This window comes from Dendrobates tinctorius, unplaced genomic scaffold (assembly GCF_039654945.1).
Source record: "Dendrobates tinctorius isolate UK_male_01 unplaced genomic scaffold, ASM3965494v1 ptg000086l, whole genome shotgun sequence".
Classification (NCBI taxonomy): domain Eukaryota; kingdom Metazoa; phylum Chordata; class Amphibia; order Anura; family Dendrobatidae; genus Dendrobates; species Dendrobates tinctorius.
In genome coordinates, this window is record NW_027361754.1 from 33,423,395 (window position 1) to 33,447,383 (window position 23,989).

A 23,989-nucleotide genomic window follows, 5' to 3' on the forward strand; every position below is an offset into this window, starting at 1 on the left:
GTAGGTGTTGAGCTTAGAGATAAAGTATAAAACTGGGCAGAAGCCCAAGCCAGCTCACCAAACTGCCATAGGTGACGTTCCCGCTCCATAAAAACCATTTTCTTGAGAAAAATATTAAAATATCATTGGTAGATAAATGCTCCACTATAGTGTGTACACATAGCTGCTGGTATAGCGGCAATGTGTTTCGATCACAGGTGAATCTTTTTCATAGCTTAAAGCCAAACACCTTGCATGGCGATTGGCGTTTGCCAGCGAACACCAAGATCGGCAGACTTAACATTGGCACCATGTGCTGTTCACGAATGAGAGCAGGTTCACACTGAGGACATGTGACAGTCTGGAGAAGCCGTGGAATACGTTCTACTGCCTGCAACATTTCCATGACCAGTTTGGCAGTGGGTCAGTAATGGATTGGGGAGCCATTTCTTTAAAGGACTATACAGCTCTCTTGTGCTAGCCAAAGATACCCTGACTGCTATTGGGTACTGGGATGAGATCCTCGGACCCATTTTGACCATATGCAGGTGCAGTAGGCCCTGGGTTCCTTCTGACGCATGACAAAGCTAGGCCTCGTGACTGAAGTGTCAGCAGTTCCTGTACGATGAAGGCATTGCCATGGACTGGCCTGCCTGTTCCTTAGACCTGAATCCAATCGAGCACATCTGGGACATGTCTTGTTCCATCCACCCACGCCCCATTGCATCAGACTGTCCAGGAGTTGACTGATGCTTTAATCCAGGTCTGGGATGAGATCCTTCAGGAGCATGCCCAGGTTTTGTAGGGAGGTCATACAGGCACGTGGAGGCCAAACACTACTGTGCATAATTTCCTTGTCTTGAGGCGTTTCCACTGAAGTAGGATCAGCCTGTAATTTTAGTTTTCTGCATCATTCCAAATCCAGACTTCCATGGGATATTAATTTTGATTTACATAACTTTTTTTTAATCTCAACACATTCCACTTTGTAATGAAGAAAATTTGCAACTGGAATATCTCATTCAGTGATATCTAGGATGTGGTATTTGTGTTCCCTTTTTATTTATTTTTTTTGAGCAGTGTATATAGTTCTGGCTTTTGCATCACTTTGTCACCCAAAGAACGTAGATTTGTTTTTACAATTTTGGAGCATTTTTTGGTGAATGCAGCTGTGCTCGACCTCAGCTCCACTCAGACGCGGCTCTGCCTTGTTGTACTAACTTCATCCAGGGAGCAAAGTAATAATGCCTGATTACCAAGGGTTTCTAAAGCCGGAGCAGTGGCGTACACTTGTTTGGCTTATTTTAAAGCGGGGAAATTATATGATCAGGCCACTCTTGGTATCTACTTTCAGGAGGGGCCAATGAGTTAGATGTTAAAACATAATATAGGGTGCAATTTGTTTAGAAATTGGTGGTATGAATTGGTAAATGACATCTGTGACTGTTAACGTAGCACCTGTGCATGGTCTGGTGTCTACGTTTCTTGTCTACAAGTAGCTGAAAATGTATGTTGCTATAGGCAATGAGAAAATCCTCCAGCTGTATGTGAAGGTAAGAAGTATAACTTTATTCCAAAACTAAGAGAAATGAACATCTCAATTACAACCTGTGCATTTCAAACTGTGAGAAACCAGGACTCGTGAGGTTTCCTAAATCCGAGGCAATCTGACCTCACATGATGCCCTCCTGGCCTTGGTCTGAGCAGTAGTAAGATCTCTTCCTTTGTCCGCAGATATCAGGAGGCCCTCACATACCTGATGTATGCCTATCAATCTAATAGCGCCCTCCTGAGCATCGGAGCAAACCGTGGGGTGGATGAAAAACTGCTAGCGCTGTTCAGACGGAAGTGCCTGATCGTATGTATGCTTTGCATCATGTCGTCCTGATGTGGTCAATTGCTGCTCCTAATGTCTATTGACAGCGCTGCAGCGAATCGCTGAGCTCAGCTATTGGCTACAGTGCTGTCAATCGCTGAGCTCATTGTTTCGTGACATCAAGTCGGGCAGAGCTGCTGAGCTCTGTTATTAGCTGCAGTGCTGTTAACCAGATATCCGTGCTGCAGACATTAAAAGAAACCAGTGGCATCAACGCTGAGCTTTACTATTTCCTTGTCCATACTTTTTAATAAGAGAATCAGCAGTGGGGGGAGAGGGTGGGGCATGGTTATGGAGAGGTTCTTTGACAGCTTGTAGATTTCTTGGGTCCTTTTTGGCTAATGGGGTGTTAAATTGACCCCATAATGTTCATCCTTGACATAAAGCAGCATGGTGTAATGGCAGATTTCTTTTAACCCCTTCTGCCTTGTATTTTACATGCAATTGCGGACAGCTCGCTAGTCATGCATGGTAACGTTGCCTAACCGTAGCCTTGCGTGGCGGCTCTGGGACAGTGTCTGCCGTGCCCGTTTAATATCGCACATCGCTGAATGGTGACTTTTTTGTATTAAGGTTTTTATACAGAGCAGAAATTTTGGATGCTGCCCTTTATGCATCATCCTTCAATACAACAAGAGGGAAAAACAATCAGGCGCTGACGAAAGCGTTCATGTTTTGTCTTTGATGGCAATGATGTATGTCCTCCATGATCTGGGCTGAATTAATTTTATTTATTTTTTTTTTTTCCCAGTCCTTATATTGTCCCTATGACTGAATGTACCTTGGAATTATTCTTTACTACAGTAGATTATTTTTTTCATTATTTCCATTATTCCTCCACTCTGGATTATGCCAAAAAATCTGCAGTGAAAATGACCACTTGGTGTCTGCAGCATGGTAGTTTATACTCTGGATATTCACCGCTGGCTTCGTTGACACTGTGCAAAATCCTTAAGTGGCCTTTGGTTAAAAATTTAGAATTCCTTAGTGTAACTTTTTTGTCAAGGATCAGTGCCCCACTGTGGAAGTTTGCAAATGTAATCAGATGTAGATTTTTTTTTTTTTTTTTTTTTTTTTCTTTAAGGACTTAAACAAAAAAGTATCTGAGTTGTTCGAGAGTCAGGTAGAAGATCAAATCTGTGAAGGCATGAGCATAATGAATAATGTGATCATCCCGTGTGTTCAACTGATCTGCAACAACAAGACCTCCGAAGAAGACCTGGTCGCCATCGAGGAGATGCGGAGCAGCTGGTGTTCGTACCTCGGCCAGGATATTGATGGTGAGTCCCCACTCCTCACGTGATGCTCATTCATAGTGATTGATATTTTGTCCTAGTGCAGAAAAGTTAGTGGGGGGAGGCTCCTGCTGCAGCCAGTTGTCTTACAAATACAGGAGAGTGAGAAGCAAGGGGCAAATGGCTGTTCTCACACAAGATTTGGTGTATGTACCTTTACTGCACTGCACCCCAATATATTAGATGCAGAGATTAGTCTGAAGCCTTTGTACTCCCTTGGAGATCGTGCCAATATGATTATGGTTGCTGCTTATTCTGTCCCACAGAAAAAAATACATGCTCAACTAATGTGAGCATGCATGATTACAGCCAAGTTGCATGCTGTGCTCTATGTACGACTGCTGTGACACATTTAGGATATACAGGTGCATCTCAAAAAATTAGAATATCATCAAAAAGTTAATTTATTTCAGTTCTTCAATTCAAAAAGTGAAATTCGTATTATATAGTTATCTATTTCATGTGTTTATTTCTGTTGATGTTGATTATGGTTTACAGCCAATGAAAACCCAAAAGTAATTATCTCATAATTGGCTTCATAATTTTTGGGTTTTCATTGGCTATAAGCCATAATCAACAACATTAACAGACATAAACACTTGAAATAGATCACTGTTTGTAATGACTCTGAGTTTCACTTTCTGTATTGAAGAACTTTGATATTCTAATTTTGTGAGATGCCCCTGTAGTATGTAACATCTGCCCACCATCATCCTGTACTGAAGCAAATATGGAGAAATGAAATTTAAGCTGCCCATGGCTTTCTCGGACTTCAAATTGCCCATCTGTCTGCACGCCCAGCGCTCAGCCAGACCCTCGTCACTCAGTCGTTACCGTACTTTCAAAGCTCTAAATTTCTCCCCATCGCAAGACATTGTGTATGAGCGAAGCTCCGGAGGGAAGTAACTCTGTCCTCGGTCTGTCGTTCAGACCTTTGATCATTGATGCACAGCCAGGAGATGGTCTTGCCCTTTGCATTTTGTGCTGTATTACCTGTGTGGTGCTCATTGCAGCGCACTCTGTAGCACTGTTTGTCGATGTGTGTACATTGCTATTCATTGCTGTCTCTCTTCACTAGATTACGTTGGATTAAATAAATAGTATCTGAGCCGGTCTTCTGCTAGCGAGGAGAGACAGCGATTATTTGGGGGGGGGTCTCTCCATCCGGACTACCTGGGAGAAACAAAACTTGTGGCGTGTTTCTTGGACATGTCAGAAGTTTTCTGTAAGTTCAGATAAAGCTTCATCTTTTTTATAATCACCTGAGTGCAAGTCATCAGTATCACCCTAATGTATGCAGATCCACCATGGTGCTGGGTGGAGGGCATGATCTTTCTTTGTAATGTGTTTTCTTTGACATTTTAAAGGGTTTGTCTAAATAAAACTGTTCCCAAAACGGGGCCACACTGGTTGGGTGTGGGTGATTGTGGTGCTTTTTTGTTATTCTAAAATAGACTTTTAAAAACATGGCAGCCTTTTAAAGGAAGCTTTATGTGCATAACATGCTGCATAATTGGATCGAGATCGGAACGCGGTGCACAGACCGGCTGCGGCTCTTTACACGAGCATGACAGCGGCATAGAAACATTTGAGGCCATCACGCTCGGGGGGGAAAAAGAGGGCTGCAAGCCAGTCTGTGTTTTGTAGTCCCATCTTGGTCTGTCTGGTTGCACCCTTGGTTTGCCTTGCACTGCTCACTTCTGCATGGAGAGATGAGCGATGCCACCTCTATAGAGGTGTATCTGATGCTGGCACAATGCTTGCTGATGGAACTTGTGCATATCTCAGGATGCATGGAGTCATTGGCTCTACTCCCATCCAAATGCAGAAGTGAGTGGTGCTGGAGTATGTCTTTTTATTACGTTTTTATTCTTGCACCAGATGGAATTCAGTACCTTAATTTAAGGGGCCCTTAACTTCCCTATTTTGTTTCTTAATGCAAGCATGTTTGTCTTCTGGTGATTGTCCCTGAAACTCTCAGCGTTCTGTGAAACGGTCCAGAAGTGGCTAATCAAAGGTTTTTTTTTTTTTTTGTGGGGATCATTAACAAGAACACTTCTTAAAGAGGTAATCCAGCCCTTCATTACGGGTGGGCAGGGCTGCTGATGTCTCATGTCCAGAGTTCTTCTGTTGACCGGTGCAGGAGATGTCTGTGCTGTCTCCAGCCACCCTCACCTCTGGTGTGGAAATGAGCAGAGCTGGATTATTTTTTTTTTTTTTTTTTTTTCTCCCCCCTAGTATGATCGACTTGCTAGTCAGTTTAGGAGATTACCTGAGAATAAAAGGTGTTGTATAATCTATAGTTTGCATCCCTTAGAATAACGAGTCGACGGAGACAAAACTTTGACCTTTAGCTGATTTGACTTTCACGCCGCTCCATTCCCCCTCCACCATCACCCCCTTTTTAAGCTGCACGAGCAGTTGACGCAGTAATAACCCGTGTCACTTTTAACATCCCTGCATATTTATTGACTGACGGCCCCCACTCTTCTCTTCCTAAGGAAGATTAAAGCATAACGATTTCAGTTTATGGCACATTAGAATACACATTGTCCCTCCAAGCCCGTGCGAAGCGAGATTAATGGGCTGTCAGAAATCTGTCTCTGCCGGCAATGAATTCCAGACATAAGAGTCTCCGGCACGCCGGGTAGGATACAAATTAGCACCGAGCAGTACTTATTAGACAGTGAAGAATTCATATGTATTTTATTGTTGCACCGTGCCAGCCACGTTCACAGCGCCCCCACCCAGGACACCCCAGTACACCACCATGTTTACAACGACATTTAGCTAGAAATTCATGTTAAAACATCTTCTCAATATACGTTACCCATGAATGAGCATTGTCAACCTGGCAGATCATCACGTTCTGTACCATCCTAGTAGCGCTATACTCTGGGCAGATACAGGGACGAAAGGAAATGTCAAAATTTATTTTTGGGGGGTCAAAAAGGGCACATTTTTATGGAGTTCAGTGAACAGTACAGAATATTTTTATTACCATAAGCTTTTTGCGAGGAATTAAGAATTTTCTGCTGTGACCTTACAAAAAGGGTATTGTGCCATCTTATCCATGGGAGCAGTGATGACTGCTATATTAAGGGGTGTGCAACCACTGAGACCCCAATAATTTCTGGCACTTGTGTGCCCTATGTCTTGTTTTCATGGAGTGGTGGTCTTGCATGTACTACTGTTCTGCCAACCTGGCTTTTTTTTTTTTTTTTTTTTTTTTTTTTTTTTTTTATTCCCTGGTTGAAGGGCCAATTGTCTGTAGACATAACTTTTGCACCAGCTGAAGTCCTGTGATTACAGCAGCATAGGCGCTGATTCACACAGGCGTTTAGTGACCCAGCTACATCTCCATATCTAATGTGGAGACTATGTTGTCCACTTCAAGTACAGCAGCTGATTGCTTTCATAAACATCCCTTGGTGTGGTGTAGGGTAGCTCCAAAGGCCCCAATAAACATTAGATTGTTAGCCAGTCCTGATTGTACAGTTCCACACACTACTTGGACCTTAAACTCCTGCCATCCACCCATCCTGCCCAATTAAAACTAATTTCTTCCACTGAAGGCACTTCTATATTTTTGGTAATGACTGTAACTTTCTTGCCATGGCAGATAATCTACAGCAGAAGCTCAGCCAGTTTCTCCCTCGGCTCCTGGACTGTTCCAGCGAAAGCGAAATCGTCGTTATAAAGGAGCCGCCAAAGATACGACCTCACTCCCCCTACGACCTGTGCAGTCGTTTTGCAGCCATCATGGAGTCCATACATGGGGCTTCCACAGTCAAGGTGACATAGGAACCACTAGAAACTGTGAAACCTGGTCTCCTCCACTGTTGTGACCTGTGTCATGCAACGACCGGCTTTGGGAAGATGCCACTGCTGCCTTATGTACATGACTCAGGGATGAATGGACTTCACGAGACGTTTGTATGGTCGTGGTGACTGTCCATGTGAATAAAGCTGTTTAGTGCCACACTGGACTTGTAGGGATTAGTCTCCATACAGTCTGATGGGTCTGGGTGCACTACCAAAAGTTGGGGAAACTTTCTGCACTTTTTTCTGTATTTTTAGATTACTTGTCTTTTATGCCTTGGTTGTTGATATTGAGTGACATGTCTGAACGTGACTCACGGGAAGTTTAATATGTGGAGTGCCTAAATAGTTGGGGTCTACCCCCCCCCCCCCCCCCCCCAGCTCCTGTTATTTTGCTCTCATTTTATGGGTGCCCTCTGGACTTGGTACATGGACATGAGTTGATATAGCAGGTCCCGAGGGCAAACTGGAGGAGCCCTGGCTTTCTGCAGATGGAAGAGCTCACAGGCGAGTGCACCTTTCAGATTGCTGTGCTCTAAATAAATCCAACATCCGGATCCTGTGCCAAATAGCTGACAGGCGCTGACTGGGTAATTTTGGAGAATTTTTAGCTTGTGGGTGTGGGTTTTTCTCTACAATCACACAAGCAGCTGCACAATTCCGTTTCATTGGGTGGAAGCAAAGACTGGTGTAAGAAGCCAAACACCATCGGATCTGGCAACCAGGGGCTCTTGGCTCTTCTTTTTGGAAACTGAAAGAACAAGAGACTATCATGGAAAATTTACTACTGGCATAGGAACAATGTGCACCCATCACCGGGGGGCAAAAAATAAAATCGTTGACTTTGTCTTTGCCTTTAATTGCTCCTTCCATTTCTGTTTTTAGAGACGTGGGTTCCTTTTTTCTCCATGAGAAATGTGAACCGGCGAAGATGTGCCTAGAGAAATGAAGCCAAGGTGTTATTGCCAATGTTGACTACGGCTGTGCCAAAACCCATTGTCTGGTGCGCACGTGTGAGCGGCTATCCCCCTGCTGCTCCACATACAGGGGGATGAGCTCTGCTCCTGACACTTCTACAATCTGTAATACGGGAGGGTGGCCACTTATAGTTTTATATGTGCAATAAAGTATTTATGATTTTATCTTGAATTGTATTTGTCATCTATTGCAAAAATGGAGGTCTCCGCTGGGGGTCTCTGCTCTGGAGATTTGGTGTTCAGCCACGGGTATCATGTCTACATGGAGTGGTGGCTTCATGTGCTGCCATCTGAGTCTATGAATGAAAATGTGGGGTATCTATGCTGCTGTATGGGGCTTGTTTTGTGTGGTCATTTTTAGCTTGTTTTTGCTCTTTATTGCACTTTTTTAGTGTCTGCACCTTTTTCCTGTAACTTTTTTTTTTTTTGTTTTTGTTTTTTTTTTCTTTTCAACTTTATAAAAATTGTATAAATGTGCCCATATCAGAACGATTCTCCAGATTGACCGTGACTGCTTCATGAATTTCTCTGTAGGTGCTCGCTCTGTTTTTTGGAGCCGCCGGCCAGTCTGTGCACGAGGGTTCCATCCATTTGGCTGAGCCCTAAGGCTACGTGCACATGCTGCAGAATGGGGTGCGGATTTGGCAGTGTGGATTTTGTAAAATCCGCAGGTAAATCTGCAGGTCAAAAGACCTGTGGTTTTACCTGCGGATTGCTCTGCGGTTTTTCATCTCCACAATGGAGGAGATGGCAAACTGCAGCGGAATCCGCAGAAAGAATTGACTTGTCAATTCTTTCTGTGGTTTAGAAACCGCAGGAAAACCGCACGGAAAAAAACGCACCGTCTGCACTGCGGTTTTGTATTCCCATAGGGAATAATGGTACTGTACACCGCAGCAAAAACTGCTGCAGACCTGCAGCTACCAAATCCGCTGCGGAGCTGCAGCAGAATCCACAACATGTGCACACACCTTAACAAGGAGGCCAAGCTGCCATAGTGCTATCACTTTTCTGATTGCAGCACCTGGATCTGCCCAGCTGTGCAGGGAGCTGCAGCACTATTCAAGTAAAGGTGCTGGTGCAGTTCCCTGCAAAGCCTGAAGGGCTGGGGGGTGCCACTGTGCACGCTGAAGTTTAAAGGAGACTTAACACTACATAAGCCCTTTGACAGGCAGTGATAATCAATTTGGGGCTGATTTCTGGGACCCCCATGGAGTTGGTGATTGCAAACCCTAGTAATGGTACATGGGATTAGATAATTCAAAGAGGAGTTGAAGAGATTTACACTAGTAATCATGTATCGCCCATCCTGTGGGTGATTGACATCCATATAATCAGGACCCTTTTGTACTTGGTCCATTTATGGTTAACTTTTTCCATCTTGGGCAGGAGCAAGTACCGTTCAAAGGTGGAGGACGACCCATGTAGACAGAAATCTACCCATGTTGCATATTTCAGACAGAAAATCCAGACTATCAGTGCAGTGGCAAATTGTAACTTTCTATGAAACAATAATATACTATGTCTGCGCTTCTTTTTTTTTTTTTTTTTTAAATATACCCCAGCACCACTGATCAGAGGTGGCATTCCTAAAAGTCAATACAGACCCTCGCTACGTGACTTGTGCCAAGGCTAGCAGAACACAGATTGCTTAAGAATTTCTGGCAGCCCACTCCTCTCCACATTCAATTATGATTTTTTTTTTTTTTTTTTTTTTTCTTCTTAGAGGGAGGGTAGAGGATTGGGCATCCACTGTCCCGGCAGTCAGAGCGGGAGCCGTGGGCAGGACTGGACAGTATGGGGGGGGGGGGCAATTATTCAGGGGCTCAGCATGACTGGCTGAAGAAGGGAATACTGCAGCGAAGAGCTGGGAATGTGAAATTTCATCAGTGTCCGATGACTTTCTCATGGGGGTGGGGGTCTAAGAGGGAATGCTTCTCCTGAAGAGCGATATAAGGAGGCTTATAAGCCATGTAATGCTCCTCCTGGGAATTTAAATGTGCAAATACCCTCTTCAGAGAGGACTGAACCTCTGGTGACATCTATTGGGGGGGGGGGGGGTTTGCAATCTTAAAGCAGCACTGGCCCCATCAGGCTTCTCATCCACCCAGATCAGTTCTATTTTGCACTGATTATTTGTTTGGATCTAAAGTCATGTGGCAAGATCCATTAAGGGATCAGTATTGCCCCTTTTAGGATTGCTACTTCCAATAGGGAGCAGTAGAGTTCTGGTCTGATTTGCATTACCAGAGGACTATTGCATGGCCTGGAATAGGCACTGACATGGCACCAATGCAGAATAAAAAGAACACAACCAAGTGTGTGGGCTTACTGATAATCACCAGAAAAACATACGGTAAGTAACCTTACAATGTCTAATGTTGTCATTGTGTATAAAAACTTGGATATCAAGTGACTACAAATATACTGAGTCTACTATTGTCATTGAAGGAATTTTATAATCTTCTGATGCCACCTAGTGGGGATAAATATGAGATGCCGCAAAACTTGGTGTATGGTGTCAACAATCTCAATATTAAAAGTCCATCTCCAGAGATCTTGATGTTTCTCTGTCCACGGTGTGCAACATGATCAAAAAGTTTGGCTACAGTGCCACAGGTTGTAATCTCCCTGGACTTGGACAGCAGAGAACCATTGAAGAAAAATTGCAATGCAGGATAGTCTGGATGATTGACAAGCAGTCCCAGTCAAGTTCCAAAGAAATTCACACTGTCCTGCAGACTCAGGGCACATCAGTGTCAGCACAAACTATATGTCAACATTTGAATGAAATGAAACACTATGGCAGGGGAACTAGGAGGACATCACTGCTGAGACAGAGACCTAAAAAAGCTAGACTGCAGTTTACCGAAATCTACATGAGTAAGCCAAAATCATTCTGGGAAAGCGTCTTGTGGTCAGATGAGACAGAGCTGTTTTTCTCTTTCCCGCATGACTGCACCACGGAGAGAGGGGATCCGCCCCCAGGGACAGGAAACCTACAGCTAAAAAGGCGGTACCTCTCCCACATCAGTTGGTTTCCTGTCCCTGATGGGCAACCTACAGTCAACGACATACCTGTAGATCGTTGTGGGATGCCAAGAGCCGACCAGTCCGACCCAGGCAGTGGTGGTTCCCTGCCTCAGCTGGAGTGGCTGCCTGAAGTGCTACTGCTGGGGTCAGCGGGCCTTGAGGGGTGTACGGGGAAAGGCAGTGAAGAAAAGGTCAGTGTCGGCTTCTCCCGGAATTTTATCTCAAACCACGCTGGGTACCCCGCAGAGGAGGCAACATGGGGCCGCCCAGGTGACAGCGGTCTCCTTTCCCAGAGTCCTGCTGGACCCCCCCCTGCTGCGCCGACGGCACCACAACGAAATAAGCTATTGTGCAAGCACGAACCGGCTCTCCCCTATAACGCGAGGAAACCAGTAGCATGCATGTACAGAAGCCGATGGCGCAGGGCATTACTGGGAAATTCGGTGATTCAGGTGCACAGCATAACCGGAAGCAGGGGGCATCCCGAAGAGCGATTTAAACGGGCAAACTAGCGGGGGAACAGCGCTTCAAGGAGCTCTGCACGATGAGTGACACTGAGCAGCCAGAGGAGCAAGTTCTGCAGATTCAGTCACCTCATCGTCACCAACAGCAGCGACAGCACTAGCAGCAAGTGGAAGACGCTTCTTCCCAACAGCGCAGTAGCAGCAGCCGCTCAGGTTCTCAGCGCAGCAGAAGCTTCAGTAAAGCTGCCAGGGCAAAAAGATCCCTCTGTGGAAATGGTCCCTGGCCCAGGTCCAGTATCCTTTCTAGAGGAGGGTAAGTGAACTTCGTGAAAGTCCACTTTTTAATTTTGGCCTGTTCTCTTCTCTTGTAGGGAAATAAATGTATGTCAAAATCCAAACATACGGTTTGTGCGCTCTGTGCAGAGGGGCTACTCACCACATCGGAAGAGAGGCTTTGTACTTCCTGCATAGAGCGTTATGAAGAGACCCCAAAATTTGCATCAGACCTCAGAGTGTTAAGCAAAACTCAGGTAGAAGATGCCTTCAAATCCCTTTGGGGCAGGAAGAGAAAACGTAGATCCAGACACAGGTCCTCTGAATCAAGTGATAGCGAGGAGGAGAGCGATTTGACTGGGTCAAACAGTTTATCTTACCTTTCATCCTCAGAAGGGGGTCGCAGCTGCTTCCCGATAGATGAGACAGATGCGCTTGTTAAAGCGGTCAGAACAACTATGGGGCTAGTAGACTCTCGACCCAAAAAAACAGTCCAAAACTTAATGTTCAGTGGTCTAGAGAGCCTTCCCAGTAAATGAGAAAATCCAGTCCCTAATTAAAAGGGAGTGGAAGAAACCAGAAAAAAAGGGTCTTCTAACACCAAGAGAAAACACCCCTTCGAAGACCCGGTATGCTCCTTTTGGGAAAAACGCCAAAACTGGATGTGGCAATTGCAAAAGCCTCCAGGAAATTTGCCCTGCCTTTTGAGGACATGGGGACATTAAAAGACACCATGGATAAAAAGGTAGAAACATTTCTGAAAAGTTCCTGGGAGGCCGCTGGCGGGGGGCTATAGCTACTTACCTGTATGACCAGAGCCTTGATATGGCTGGATCAATTGGAGAAGATCAGCTGTGACAAAGAATGTTTAGTACCACATGTGTAACCCTTAGGGGTTAAACGTCAATAGCTTGGAGGATTCCTATTCAAAATAAAACATAACCTTTAATAATCCATTAAATCTAAGACATCACATAAACAACAAATAAACATAATAGTGCTTGTGTGTATCAGTGCTCATTTAAAAAAATTGAACGGTCTCACCATTAATCCTGGACATAAGCGACCAGGCGTATTTTTCAGAGGTCCCCTGCCGGGTATTCGGGTCCATATATCAGCACAAGACAGTGTATGAAAAAGGAGGTTAATAGGGTTACAGGTATGCAGTGTTCCCTATCCTCCCTGTCGTGCCCAGGTATTACTCCTGCCCTTACAAGGACAGGCCCCAAATGGACCCTATAGTGTCACCCCCAGTCCTCAGAAGGGGTATTAGCTCCCTACGCGTTTCCTCTCCAATAACAGGGATTCCTCAGGGGAGTTATATAATTAGATATAAGGGGGTTTGAATATATTTGTACATAAAGAAGGGGCCCTGCAATGGCTGGGTGCCTCAATCAGCAGAGTGACTGTCCATATCACTGCCAAAAAGTAAGTCCCTATCATTTGGAGACACAACTGAAAGAGAAAGTCCCTAGAGAAACAATTCTAGAGTCGGTACCTGTAATGAGAGAACCAGCAGCATTTCTAGCAGATGCATCGGCAGACTCGGTCTGGCTGGCGGCCAGGTCTGCTTTTTCTAAAGCTGCAAGGCAAGCCTTATGGCTCAAGTGCTGGCTGGGGGACCTACAGACAAAATCAAAATTATGCTTCATTCCCTGCAAGGGCGAATTCCTGTTTGGGCCTATGCTAGATGACATTTTGGACAAAGCAGGGGATAAAAAGAAGTCTCAAAGCTCTCCAACCAGTCCTATAAATGACCCATTTGAATCAGGAAATTCATTCAGAGGAAACCCCCTAAAGGGCCCAAGGATGGGTGGGAGGATAAAATAAATAGAAGCAAGGGATTCATGTTCAACAGACCCTTTTGACAACAAAAAAACAACCTTCCTCCGACCTGGGGGACACCTTCACTGGGGTTATCTTACTTTCTCCCGGCCTGGGAAAAAATATCGTGAAGTACATGAATCCTGGACATAATAAAACTAGGTCTAAGGCTAAAGTCTGATTCTCTCCCACCCCTTTTCTTCAAAGTAATAAAGATCGGCAAAAGACTAACAGTTAGCACTGCAAAAGGAGATTCTAGGTCTAGTGGAGAAGGATGGGCTTCAAGAAGTCCCCAGCCAAGAGAGAGGCAAAGGGTTTTATTCCCCTCTTTTGTTAAGAAAGAAACCGGATGGGACATTTTGGACAATTGTGAACTTAAAAAAGTTGAACAAGTTCCTGGAAATTCAGTCCTTCAAAATGGAGACAATAAAATCATCAGTGAGAATGCTTTTTCCAGCTTGTTTCATGACTGTGTTAGGCCGGTTTCACATTTGTGTATGGAGGAGCTGCGGAGGGCTTCGGACTTCTTCAGTGAAGCTCCGCCCATGGCAGCACCTCCTCTGGTCAGCTCTGTCAGCATGTGGCCTGCGTACCCTATCTTTAGCATTAGGTACGCAGGCCGTGCCGATATATGCGGATGCCTACGCATGCGTCGTTTTGATGGTGCGGTTTCCTGCGCCAAATGCAACGTGTTGCATTTTGGTGCGGTCGCTGCACTGTCAAAACGGCACATGCGGAGGCATCCGCATACATCGGCACAGCCTGCATACCTAATGCTAAAGAAAGGGTATGCATGCTGACTGAGGCGGAGCTGACTGGAGGAAGTGCAAACATGGGCGGAGCTTCACGGAGGAAGTCCGCAGCCCGCCGTAGCTCCTCCATATGCAAATGTGAAACCGGCCTTAGACTTAAAGGACGTGTACCACCACGTCCCCATCCACCGGGACTATCGCAGGTTTCTCAGGGTGGCAGTCACAATTCGGGGGGAATTAAAACATTTCCAGTTCAGGGTACTCCCATTCTGCCTGGCCATCGCCTTGAGAGTATTTACCAAAATAGTGTCGGAAGTTATGGGCCACATAAGAGAACAAAATACTCTGATAGTTCCATATCTGGACGACCTTCTTGTAATAGGCAATTCCCTTCATCACTGCAAAGGACAGCTAGACAAAGTTATGAAGACAAACCTAGGCTGGCTATTAAACTTACCAAAATCCTGAATCATACCAAGCCAGGTGCAAGAGTATTTAGGAATAGTTCTGGACTCAAACAAGCAGGAATGTCGCCTCCCACAGGGGAAAATTCAGAACATGATACAACGGGCATCACGTTTGAGGAGCCTCTTGGTCACGACTTTACGGGAGGCAATGTCACTGCTGGGATCAATGAAAGCTTGTATTTCGGCGGTCCAGTGGGCCCAGGCCCATACCAGAGAACTGCAATGGGAACTATTAGCAGCAGGTGCATCTCTAGATGGAAATTTAGATGGGCGGTTAAACATCTCATCAAAAAGTGCCGTTCTTTAGCATGGTGGACGGATACAATCAATTTAGCCAGAGGGGTTCCCTGGGTATGGCCAATATTCCAAATCCTAACCATGGACGCAAACCCCTGGGGCTGGGGAGCCCATCTGGCAGATCAGATAGCCCAGGGGTCTTGGACAGAGGATCAAAAGTTAGCATCATCAAACATGAAAGAACTGTTAGCGGTAAAACTCGCCCTCTTTCACTTTTTAAGCTTCCTTCAGTCCCACCATGGAAGGGTGTTCTTGGACAATGGAGTGGTAGTAGCGTATTTGAACCACCAGGGGGGCACCAGGTCCCGGTCTCTGATGGACGTGACTAAAGGCCCCGTCACACACAGCGATCTCGCTAGCGAGATCGCTGTTTTTTCTGACGCCACAGCTAGATCGCTGTGTGTGACGGGGATCAGCGACCGGCCCCTCTGCTGGGTATTGATGATCATGCACGATCATCCATGGCCATTTTTTTTATCGCTGGTCTCCCGCTGGCACGCATCGCTGCGTGTGGCAGCGAGAGATCAGCCACGCTGGTTTCCAATGTAGACATCGGGTATCTAAGAGCCATGCTGCTCTTAGATACCCGATGTTTACATTGGAAACCAGCTTGCTCGCTGGTCCTGATCGCTGTAGGGGCTGTCTATGTGACAGCTCACCAGCGATCAGCCTAACAATGTCCCAGCGATCCCATCCACGTCGGATCGTTGGTGGGATTGCTGGGATATCGTTATGTGTAATGGGGCCTTTAGTCCATCTTTCATCTAGCAGAGGCCAATTTAAGCTCTGTCAGCACTTCATATAAAAGGCACAGAGAATCAAACGGCAGACTTCCTAAGTCGAACGCAACTAAGACAGGGGGAGTGGGAGCTGAAGCAGATAGTATTCAATCAGATCGCAGAATATTGGGGTTGGCCAGAGATAGACCTGTTTGCAAACAGCCGGAACCGGAAAGTAGAGGCTTTCTGCTAGATAGACCCCTCGGGGAGTCCAGTGGCTTTAGTCTCTTTTACAATATCATGGAATTACCATCTAGCTTACGCCTTCCCGCCAGTAGCCCTAATCCCCTTAGTTCTGAGGAAAATTTGGGAGGCCAAAACAAGGGTGATCATAATAGCGCCTTTTTGGCCAAGGAGGACATGGTTTTCGTGGCTGAAGATGATCTCCATTTCCGACCCTTGTGTTCTCCCGGACATCCTGAACCTTCTGTCCCAAGGGCCAGTGGTTCATCCGCAGGTAGAAAACTTGCACATAACAGCGTGGAACTTGAGAGGACACTTCTGAGCAATAGGGGGTTCTCTCCAAATTTAGTAGCCACTCTACTGCAAAGCAGGAAACCTGAAACTACCAAGGCTTATGGGGTGGATTTGGAAAAAATTTATTTCAGTCTCAGGTGCCAATCTAACTGGGGATGTTCCAATAAAGACAATCTTAGAATTCCTCCAGAAAGGTTTGGAACAAGGTCTGTCCACAAGCACCTCAAAAGTTCAGGTGGCAGCGTTGGGGACCCTGTACAACCATAATCTGGCTGGGAACTGTTGGGTAGTGAGGTTCATTAAGTCCTCAAGTAGATCCAGACCTATTTCTATTCATACTACTCCCCCTTGGGGACCTTAATTTATTCCTTACTGCATTAGCCAAGGCTCCCTTTTGAAGCCACACTAAATATTATATCTCTTAAAACCTCCCTGCTCGTCGTTTTAACATCAGCCCTCATGACCTCAAACATACTTCAAGAAACCCCCAGAAAAGGATGAAAACAAAGGACTGGAAAATTTTGAAGTAGCAGCAGTCCAGATCTAAATCCCATTCAACACCTGTGGAAAGATTTTAAAATTGCTGTTGAGAGAAGATGCCCTTGAACTACAGTTGTGGCCAAAAGTATTGACACCCCTGCAATTCTGTCAGATAATGCTCAGTTTCTTCCTGAAAATGATTGCAAACACAAATTCTTTGTTATTATTATCTTCATTTAATTTATGTCAAATGAAAAAACACAAAAAGAATTGTCCTAAAGCCAAATTGGATATAATTCCACACCAAACATAAAAAAGAGGGTGGACAAAAGTATTGGTACTGTTCGAAAAATCATGTGATGCTTCTCTAATTTGTGTAATTAACAGCACCTGTAACTTACCTGTGGCACCTAACAGGTGTTGGCAATAACTAAATCACACTTGCAGCCAGTTGACATGGATTAAAGTTGACTCAACCTCTGTCCTGTGTCCTTGTGTGTACCACATTGGTATTCTTTCTTTTCTCCATGCTCAAAGAACTGTCTGAGGACTTGAGAAACCAAATTGTGAGGAAGCATGAGCAATCTCAAGGCTACAAGTCCATCTCCAAAGACCTGAATGTTCCTGTGTCTACCGTGCGCAGTGTCATCAAGAAGTTTAAAGCCCATGGGACTGTGGCTAACCTCCCTAGATGTGGACGGAAAAGGAAAATTGACGAGATTTCAATGCAAGATTGTGCGGATGTTGGATAAAGAACCTTGACTAACATCCAAACAAGTTCAAGCTGCCCTGCAGTCCGAGGGTACAACAGTGTCAACCCGTACTATCTGTCGGCGTCTGAATGAAAAGGGACTGTATGGTAGGAGACCCAGGAAGACCCCACTTCTTACCCCGAGACATAAAAAAGCCAGGCTGGAGTTTGCCAAAACTTACCTGAAAAAGGTTAAAACGTTTTGGAAGAATGTTCTCTGGTCAGATGAGACAAAGGTAGAGCTTTTTGGGCAAAGGCATCAACATAGAGTTTACAGGAGAAAAAAAGAGGCATTCAAAGAAAAAAACACGGTCCCTACAGTCAAACATGGCGGAGGTTCCCTGATGTTTTGGGGTTGCTCTGCTGCCTCTGGCACTGGACTGCTTGACCGTGTGCATGGCATTATGAAGTCTGAAGACTACCAACACATTTTGCAGCATAATGTGGGGCCCAGTGTGAGAAAGCTGGCTCTCCCTCAGAGGTCTTGGGTCTTCCAGCAGGACAATGACCCAAAACACACTTCAAAAAGCACTAGAAAATGGTTTGAGAGAAAGCACTGGAGACTTCTAAGGTGGCCAGCAATGAGTCCAGACCTGAATCCCATAGAACACCTGTGGAGAGATCTAAAAATGGCAGTTTGGAGAAGGCACCCTTCAAATATCAGGGACCTGGAGCAGTTTGCCAAGAAGAATGGTCTAAAATTCCAGCAGAGCATTGTAAGAAACTCATTGATGGTTACTGGAAGCGGTTGGTCGCAGTTATTTTGGCTAAAGGTTGTGCAACCAAGTATTAGGCTGAGGGTGCCAATACTTTTGTCTGGCCCATTTTTGGAGTTTTGTGTGAAATGATCAATATTTTGCTTTTTGCTTCATTCTCTTTTGTGTTTTTTCATTTAAGACAAATTAAATGAAAATAATACCAAAGAATTTGTGATTGCAATCATTTTCAGGAAGAAACTGAGCAATATCTGACAGAATTGCAGGGGCGTCAATAGTTTTGGCCACAACTGTATGAGACCTGGAGCAGTTTGCAAAAGAGCAGTCCAAAATCCAAGCTGAGAAGTGTAAGAAGCTTGTGGATGGTTATAGGAAGCAGCCAAATATTAAGTTGAGGGTGCCAACAATTTTGTCTAGTTAACTTTTAGTTTTTTATGCGAAATTGTGTCTAATTTCCTTTTTTTTTTTTTTTTTTTGTTCCAATACACACAAAGGAAATGTGTAATCGCAAACATTTTCTGTGAGAAATACTTCTCTTTTGGGAACAATTTCAAGGGTACCAACAACACCTGTATATAAAGTGTGTGTATATATAGGAGTGTATTGTATTTTGGTGGGGTAGGTATGTATTTGTAGGTGGTTATGTGGGGGGTGAAGGTGCGTCTATGTAGTAGTTGGGTTTCTGTGAATGAACAGGTGTATAGCTGTGTATTTGGGGTGGTATTTGTGTGCAGTGGTGGTGATCTGCTGTTCGGCGGGTGGAGTTACAGGTATGTGTAGGGTTATGTGGGGTTGAAGGGGTTTTGTATATTGGTGGGCTCATTTAAATCTCTGAACAGTCATTCTGTGCTGACAAAGTCCAGGGTTTCCGGGTACCATGGCGGGGCCAAACCTTTAAGTGGACCTTCCCACCTGCTTGTTTTCCTTCTGTCTTTGCCATTCTTTGTCTCTATGAAGCCACAGATGTCAGTCGGAGAAGGGGGATGGGGATTGAAGCACCGAACACCTGTTCTTGGTTTGACCAGTCATTCAGTGCTGAGTCCTTTTAATCTCTATGCCCCTCTTGCTTAGATACTGTATGATCCCAGCACGCCCTGGTGAACTCATTTTGTATTGGAGATTGCTGATTTTGACATTGTGACTTGTAAATAGTTATAGTTACCATAAACCCCTTCATGTTTTCTGCTACCACTAGAGGACGCTCAGGAGCTGACTGCATACTGGTCTTTCGCTGGACTCCATAGTATACATAGGGAGGTGGCTACAGGCAGCCATAATGGACTAATTAAAAGAAATTAACTTTTGAAACTGGTTTGGTTTTGATGAGTGATTTTAGAAGACTTTTCAGTAAACTCAAGCTTTTGATTTTGTATGAAAAGAAAAACTGCACATGCTCTGATCTTTACATCAGCTCTTTCCACTTGTTGGGGGAGACTTCAGCTCTCACATGATGCTGAAACTACGTCACAATACAGACTGTATCGTCTCCACTTTGCCCTGTTGCGTCTTCTCTCCCTTCTTGCTATTAATAATGATTGGATCAAGCGCAGTGTCGTACCTCTAATAGCAGATGAATTCACAGATGAAAGCAGGTTCACACTGAGCACATGTGACAGAGTCTGGAGACGCCATGGAGAGCGATCTGCTGCCTGCAACATCCTTCAGCATGACTGGTTTGGCAGTGGGTCAGTAATGGTGTGGGGTGGCATTTCTTTGTAGGGCCGCACAGTCCTCCATGTGCTCGCCAGAGGTAGCCTGATTGCCATTAGGTGCCTAGATGAGATCCTCAGACCCCTTGTGAGACCATATGCTGGTGCAGTTGGCCCTACGTTCCTCCTAATGCAGGACAATGCCAGACCTCATGTGGCTGGAGTGTGTCAGCAGTTCATGCAAGACGAAGGCATTGACGCTATGGACTTGAAAGCCCATTCCCCAGACCTGAATCCGATTGAACACATCTGGGACATGTCTTGCTCCATCCACCAATGTCCCGTTGCACCACAGACTGTCCAGGAGTTGGCGGATGCTTTAGTCCAGGTCTGGGAGGAGATCCCTCATGACATCCGCCGACTCATCAGGAGCATGCCCAGGTGTCGTAGGGAGATCAAACAGGCACGTAGAGGCCACACACACTACTCAGCATCATTTCCTTGTCTTGAGGCATTTCCACTGAAGTTGGATCAGCCTGTAATTTGATTTTCCACTTTGATTTTGAGTATCCTTACAAATCCAGACCTCCATGGGATATTAATTTTGATTTACATTGATCATTTTTACGTTTTCTTGTCCTCAACGCATGCCACTATGTAATGAATAAAGATTTTCAGCTGTGATATTTCATTCAGTAATATCTACGATGTGGTATCTTAGTGTTCCCTTTATTTTTTTTGAGCAGTGTATATTTTCCCCTACGCGTTTCTTCCCCAATGGAAGGGATTCATCAGGGGAGTCAAAATATCATGTAACAAGTGGGGAAAAGATATATGTATATATAATTGGACCCTGCAGTGGCAGGGGACCCCTTATGTAGGTGTGACCAATAGCATTACAATCCCTATATAAGTAAGTGGATGCCGCGATCTGGGGTCCTTTAGAGGCGTGCTGTTTCTCTCCTGCCCTCAGTGTGTGACGTCATATCCTCATCCCCGGTCTTCCATCTACACCATAAATGCCAGGGGGGTTGGGGGCGGTACTATAGCCGCATCATCTCCGGATAACCAGGGTGAATGGCCTCATGTGGTCCACCCTGTGGAGCGCATGCCGCCCAGAACTTTCGTCATATTCGGTTACAATCTCGAAGCGCTATGTGGTCTCTATGGTGATGTAAGCCATCAGCCGTTCATGATCACTGACTTACCGCTGTAGCGTCCCTACAGCCTCTCTCTATCAATGCCGCCTTATATCAGCAGAAATAGCTGTAGATTGTCATCTGGGGTCAGATATATATACAACATACACATACATACACATACATACTAGGGACAAATTTATTATTACCAGAGACAGTGTTAAGTACAGGAAAAGAGTCCAGACAAATTCACAACGGGGTTTTTTCTTTCCTTGTTAAGTGTAGACATAAATTATTAGCAGCATGTTTTTCATAGAAACTAAGTGGCAAAATAGTTGTAGGGAAAAAAAAAAACATCGAGGTAGGATCCATCTGTATCGGCACCATGTAAAGCAAAGGAGTCATCCTCCTGTTACCAGACCGCTGCCATTAAGAGCCTTTTAATATCTGTTCCTACTACCAGTGACTCCGAGCCCAGTCCTGACTTTCTCTAAGTCACCACCAGAAGGAATTATCCAATCCTGCCAGTCAAGAAGAAAAAAAAAACCTGTTTAATGGGAATGTTTATGTCTCTCCGCAGAGTTAAATCACTCGTGACAGCAGTATATTATAAAAATAATAATAGCTTTTTAGTTATCAAGCACCTTATGAGTAAAGAACCCTGAGGGAATAAAAGAAAGCCAAATTCATCTAGAAAAAAAGAAGCAAAATGTGCTATTAAAGCCTGGCCTGTTAACGTATGCAAATTGAAACAATGCGCGGAGATTTATTTTGCTGTTGTTTGAAATTGTGTGTACGGTGCGAGGAGGCGGCACGTCTGCCCGCATCACGTTCCTGGGTTACTAAGCAAGTTGTGGCTAATTATTTTTTAATTTCTTCGTAAATTCTTTGCACGGATATATTGTAAAAGTCAGGAAAAATGAGTCCGTAGGTCTATCCTAGGTTGTGTAGGACTACAAGTCTCAGCACACTGCATGTTAAAATGTTTCATTCCGTTAAAGGAAGCATGCATTTGGGACAACCTGTAACTTCTGTCGCATCATATTACCCCTAGGTGCTCCTTGTGTCACCACAGTGGCATAACAAGAGTCTGCTGGGCCTAGTGTGAAATATGGACAGGGGCCTCCACAAGTATGTTGGTCAGATGTATGGGCCCTTGTAGCGTTCTAAATCCTATAAATACATGTGTCGCCCCCATCATAAGGTACAAATGTCCCTCCATACTGGGCCCGTACCAGTAATAATGTTCCCCATCCCGGTATAATATCCCTCATTGTGGGTCCCTTCTTGGTAATAATATCCTCCATCCAGGGCCCCTTCTGGGTAATAATGTCCTCATCCTGGGTCCTTTCCTGATAATAATGTCTTCTATCCCGGGCCCCTTCCTAGTAATAATGTCCTCCATCCAGGGCCCCTTCCTGGTAATAATGTCCTCCATCTAGCGCCCCTTCCTGGTAATAATATACTCCATCCCGGGCCCCTTCCTGGTAATAATGTCCTCCATCCTGTGTCACTTCTTGGTATCAATGTACTCCATACTGGGCCGCTACCAGTAATAAGGTCCTCCATCCGGGGCCCCTTCCTGGTATAATGTCCTTTGTCTTGGGCCCCTACCAGTAATAATGTCCTCCATCCTGGGCCTCTTTTTGGTAATAATGTCCCCCACGCCGGGTCCCTTCCCGATAATAATGTCCTCCATCTTGGGTCCCTTTCTGGTAATAATGTCCTCCATACTGGGTCCCTACCAGTAATAATGTCCTCCATCCCAGGCGCCTTCCTGGTAATAACGTTCTTCATCTTGGGTACCTACCAGTATTAATGTTCTCCATCCCGGGCTCCTTTCTGGTAATAATGATCTCTAATTCGTGCCCCTTCCTGGTAATAACTTAATGAATTCTGGACCCCTGAGTCCCTTCCTGGTAGAATGTCATCTATCATTGGCCTTTCTTGTAATAATGTCAATCATCCCGGGCCCCTTCCTGATAACAACGTCCTTCATCCCGGGCCCCTTCTTGATATCAACGTCCTTCATCCCGGGCCCCTTCCTGGTAACAATGGCCTTCATCCCGAGCCCCTTCCTGGTAACAACGTCTTTCATCCCAGGCCCCTTCCTGGTAACGTCTTTCAACCCAGGCCCCTTCCTGGTAACATCGTCCTTCATCCTGGGCCCCTTCCTGGTAACGTCTTTCATCCCAGGCCTTCCTGGTAACATTGTCCTTTATCCCCGGCCCCTTCCTGGTAACATTGTCCTTCATCCCAGGCCCCTTCCTGGTAATAACGGCCTTCATCCCGGGCCCCTTCCTGGTAATAACATCCCCCATCCCGAGTCCCTTCGTGGTAATAATGTCCCCCCACTCTGGGCCCCTTCCTGGTAACATCGTCCTTCATCCTCGGCCCCTTCCTGGTAACATCGTCCTTCATCCCTGTCTCCTTCCTGGTAACAACGTCCTCCATCCCGGGCCCCTTCCTGGTTATAACGTCCCCGATCCCAAGCCCCTTCCTGGTAATAACGTCCTCCATCCCGGGCCCTTTCCTGGTAATAACGTCCCTCATCCTGGGCTCCTGGTAATAACATCCCCCATCCCGGACCCCTTCCTCGCAATAACGTTCCCCATACCGGGCATCTTCTTGGTAATAAAGTCCCCATCCTGAGCCCCTTCCTGGTAATAACGTCCCCAAATCCCGGGCTCCTTCCTGATAATGTCCTCCATCTTGGGCCCCTTTCTGGTTATAATGTCCTCCATTCTGGATCCCTGGGTTCCTTCCTGGTAGAATATCATCTATCATTGGTCTTTCTTGTAATAATATCCCCCTTCCTGATATAAAATCCCCCCTCCTGTAATGATGTTCTCTAATACATTTAAGAAAAACGGAAAAAAAAACAACTCCCCCATTTCCATGTCACGCAGTGTCCTCTTCTTTAGCTGGCGCAGAGACCA

General features: G+C 45.3%; 1 protein-coding gene across 2 annotated transcripts in view; it reads left to right on the top strand.

The window, feature by feature from the left end:
- Positions 1-8,114, top strand: part of USP28 (ubiquitin specific peptidase 28) — a 98,917-nt gene extending 90,803 nt beyond the window's left edge. The window contains exons 22-25 of one of the 2 annotated variants that reach the window (XR_012234052.1): positions 1,714-1,837; positions 2,940-3,135; positions 4,229-4,375; positions 6,773-6,851. Coding sequence is in view for 1 of the 2 variants with exons in the window: in XM_073585295.1 (XP_073441396.1) it covers positions 1,714-1,837; positions 2,940-3,135; positions 6,773-6,954 (502 nt within the window). In the remaining variant the exon portion in view is untranslated. Of the gene's footprint in view, positions 1-1,713; positions 1,838-2,939; positions 3,136-4,228; positions 4,376-6,772 lie in introns of both variants that reach the window. The other variant, XM_073585295.1, reaches the window with a different exon arrangement.
- The last annotated feature ends 15,875 nt before the right edge of the window (positions 8,115-23,989 follow it).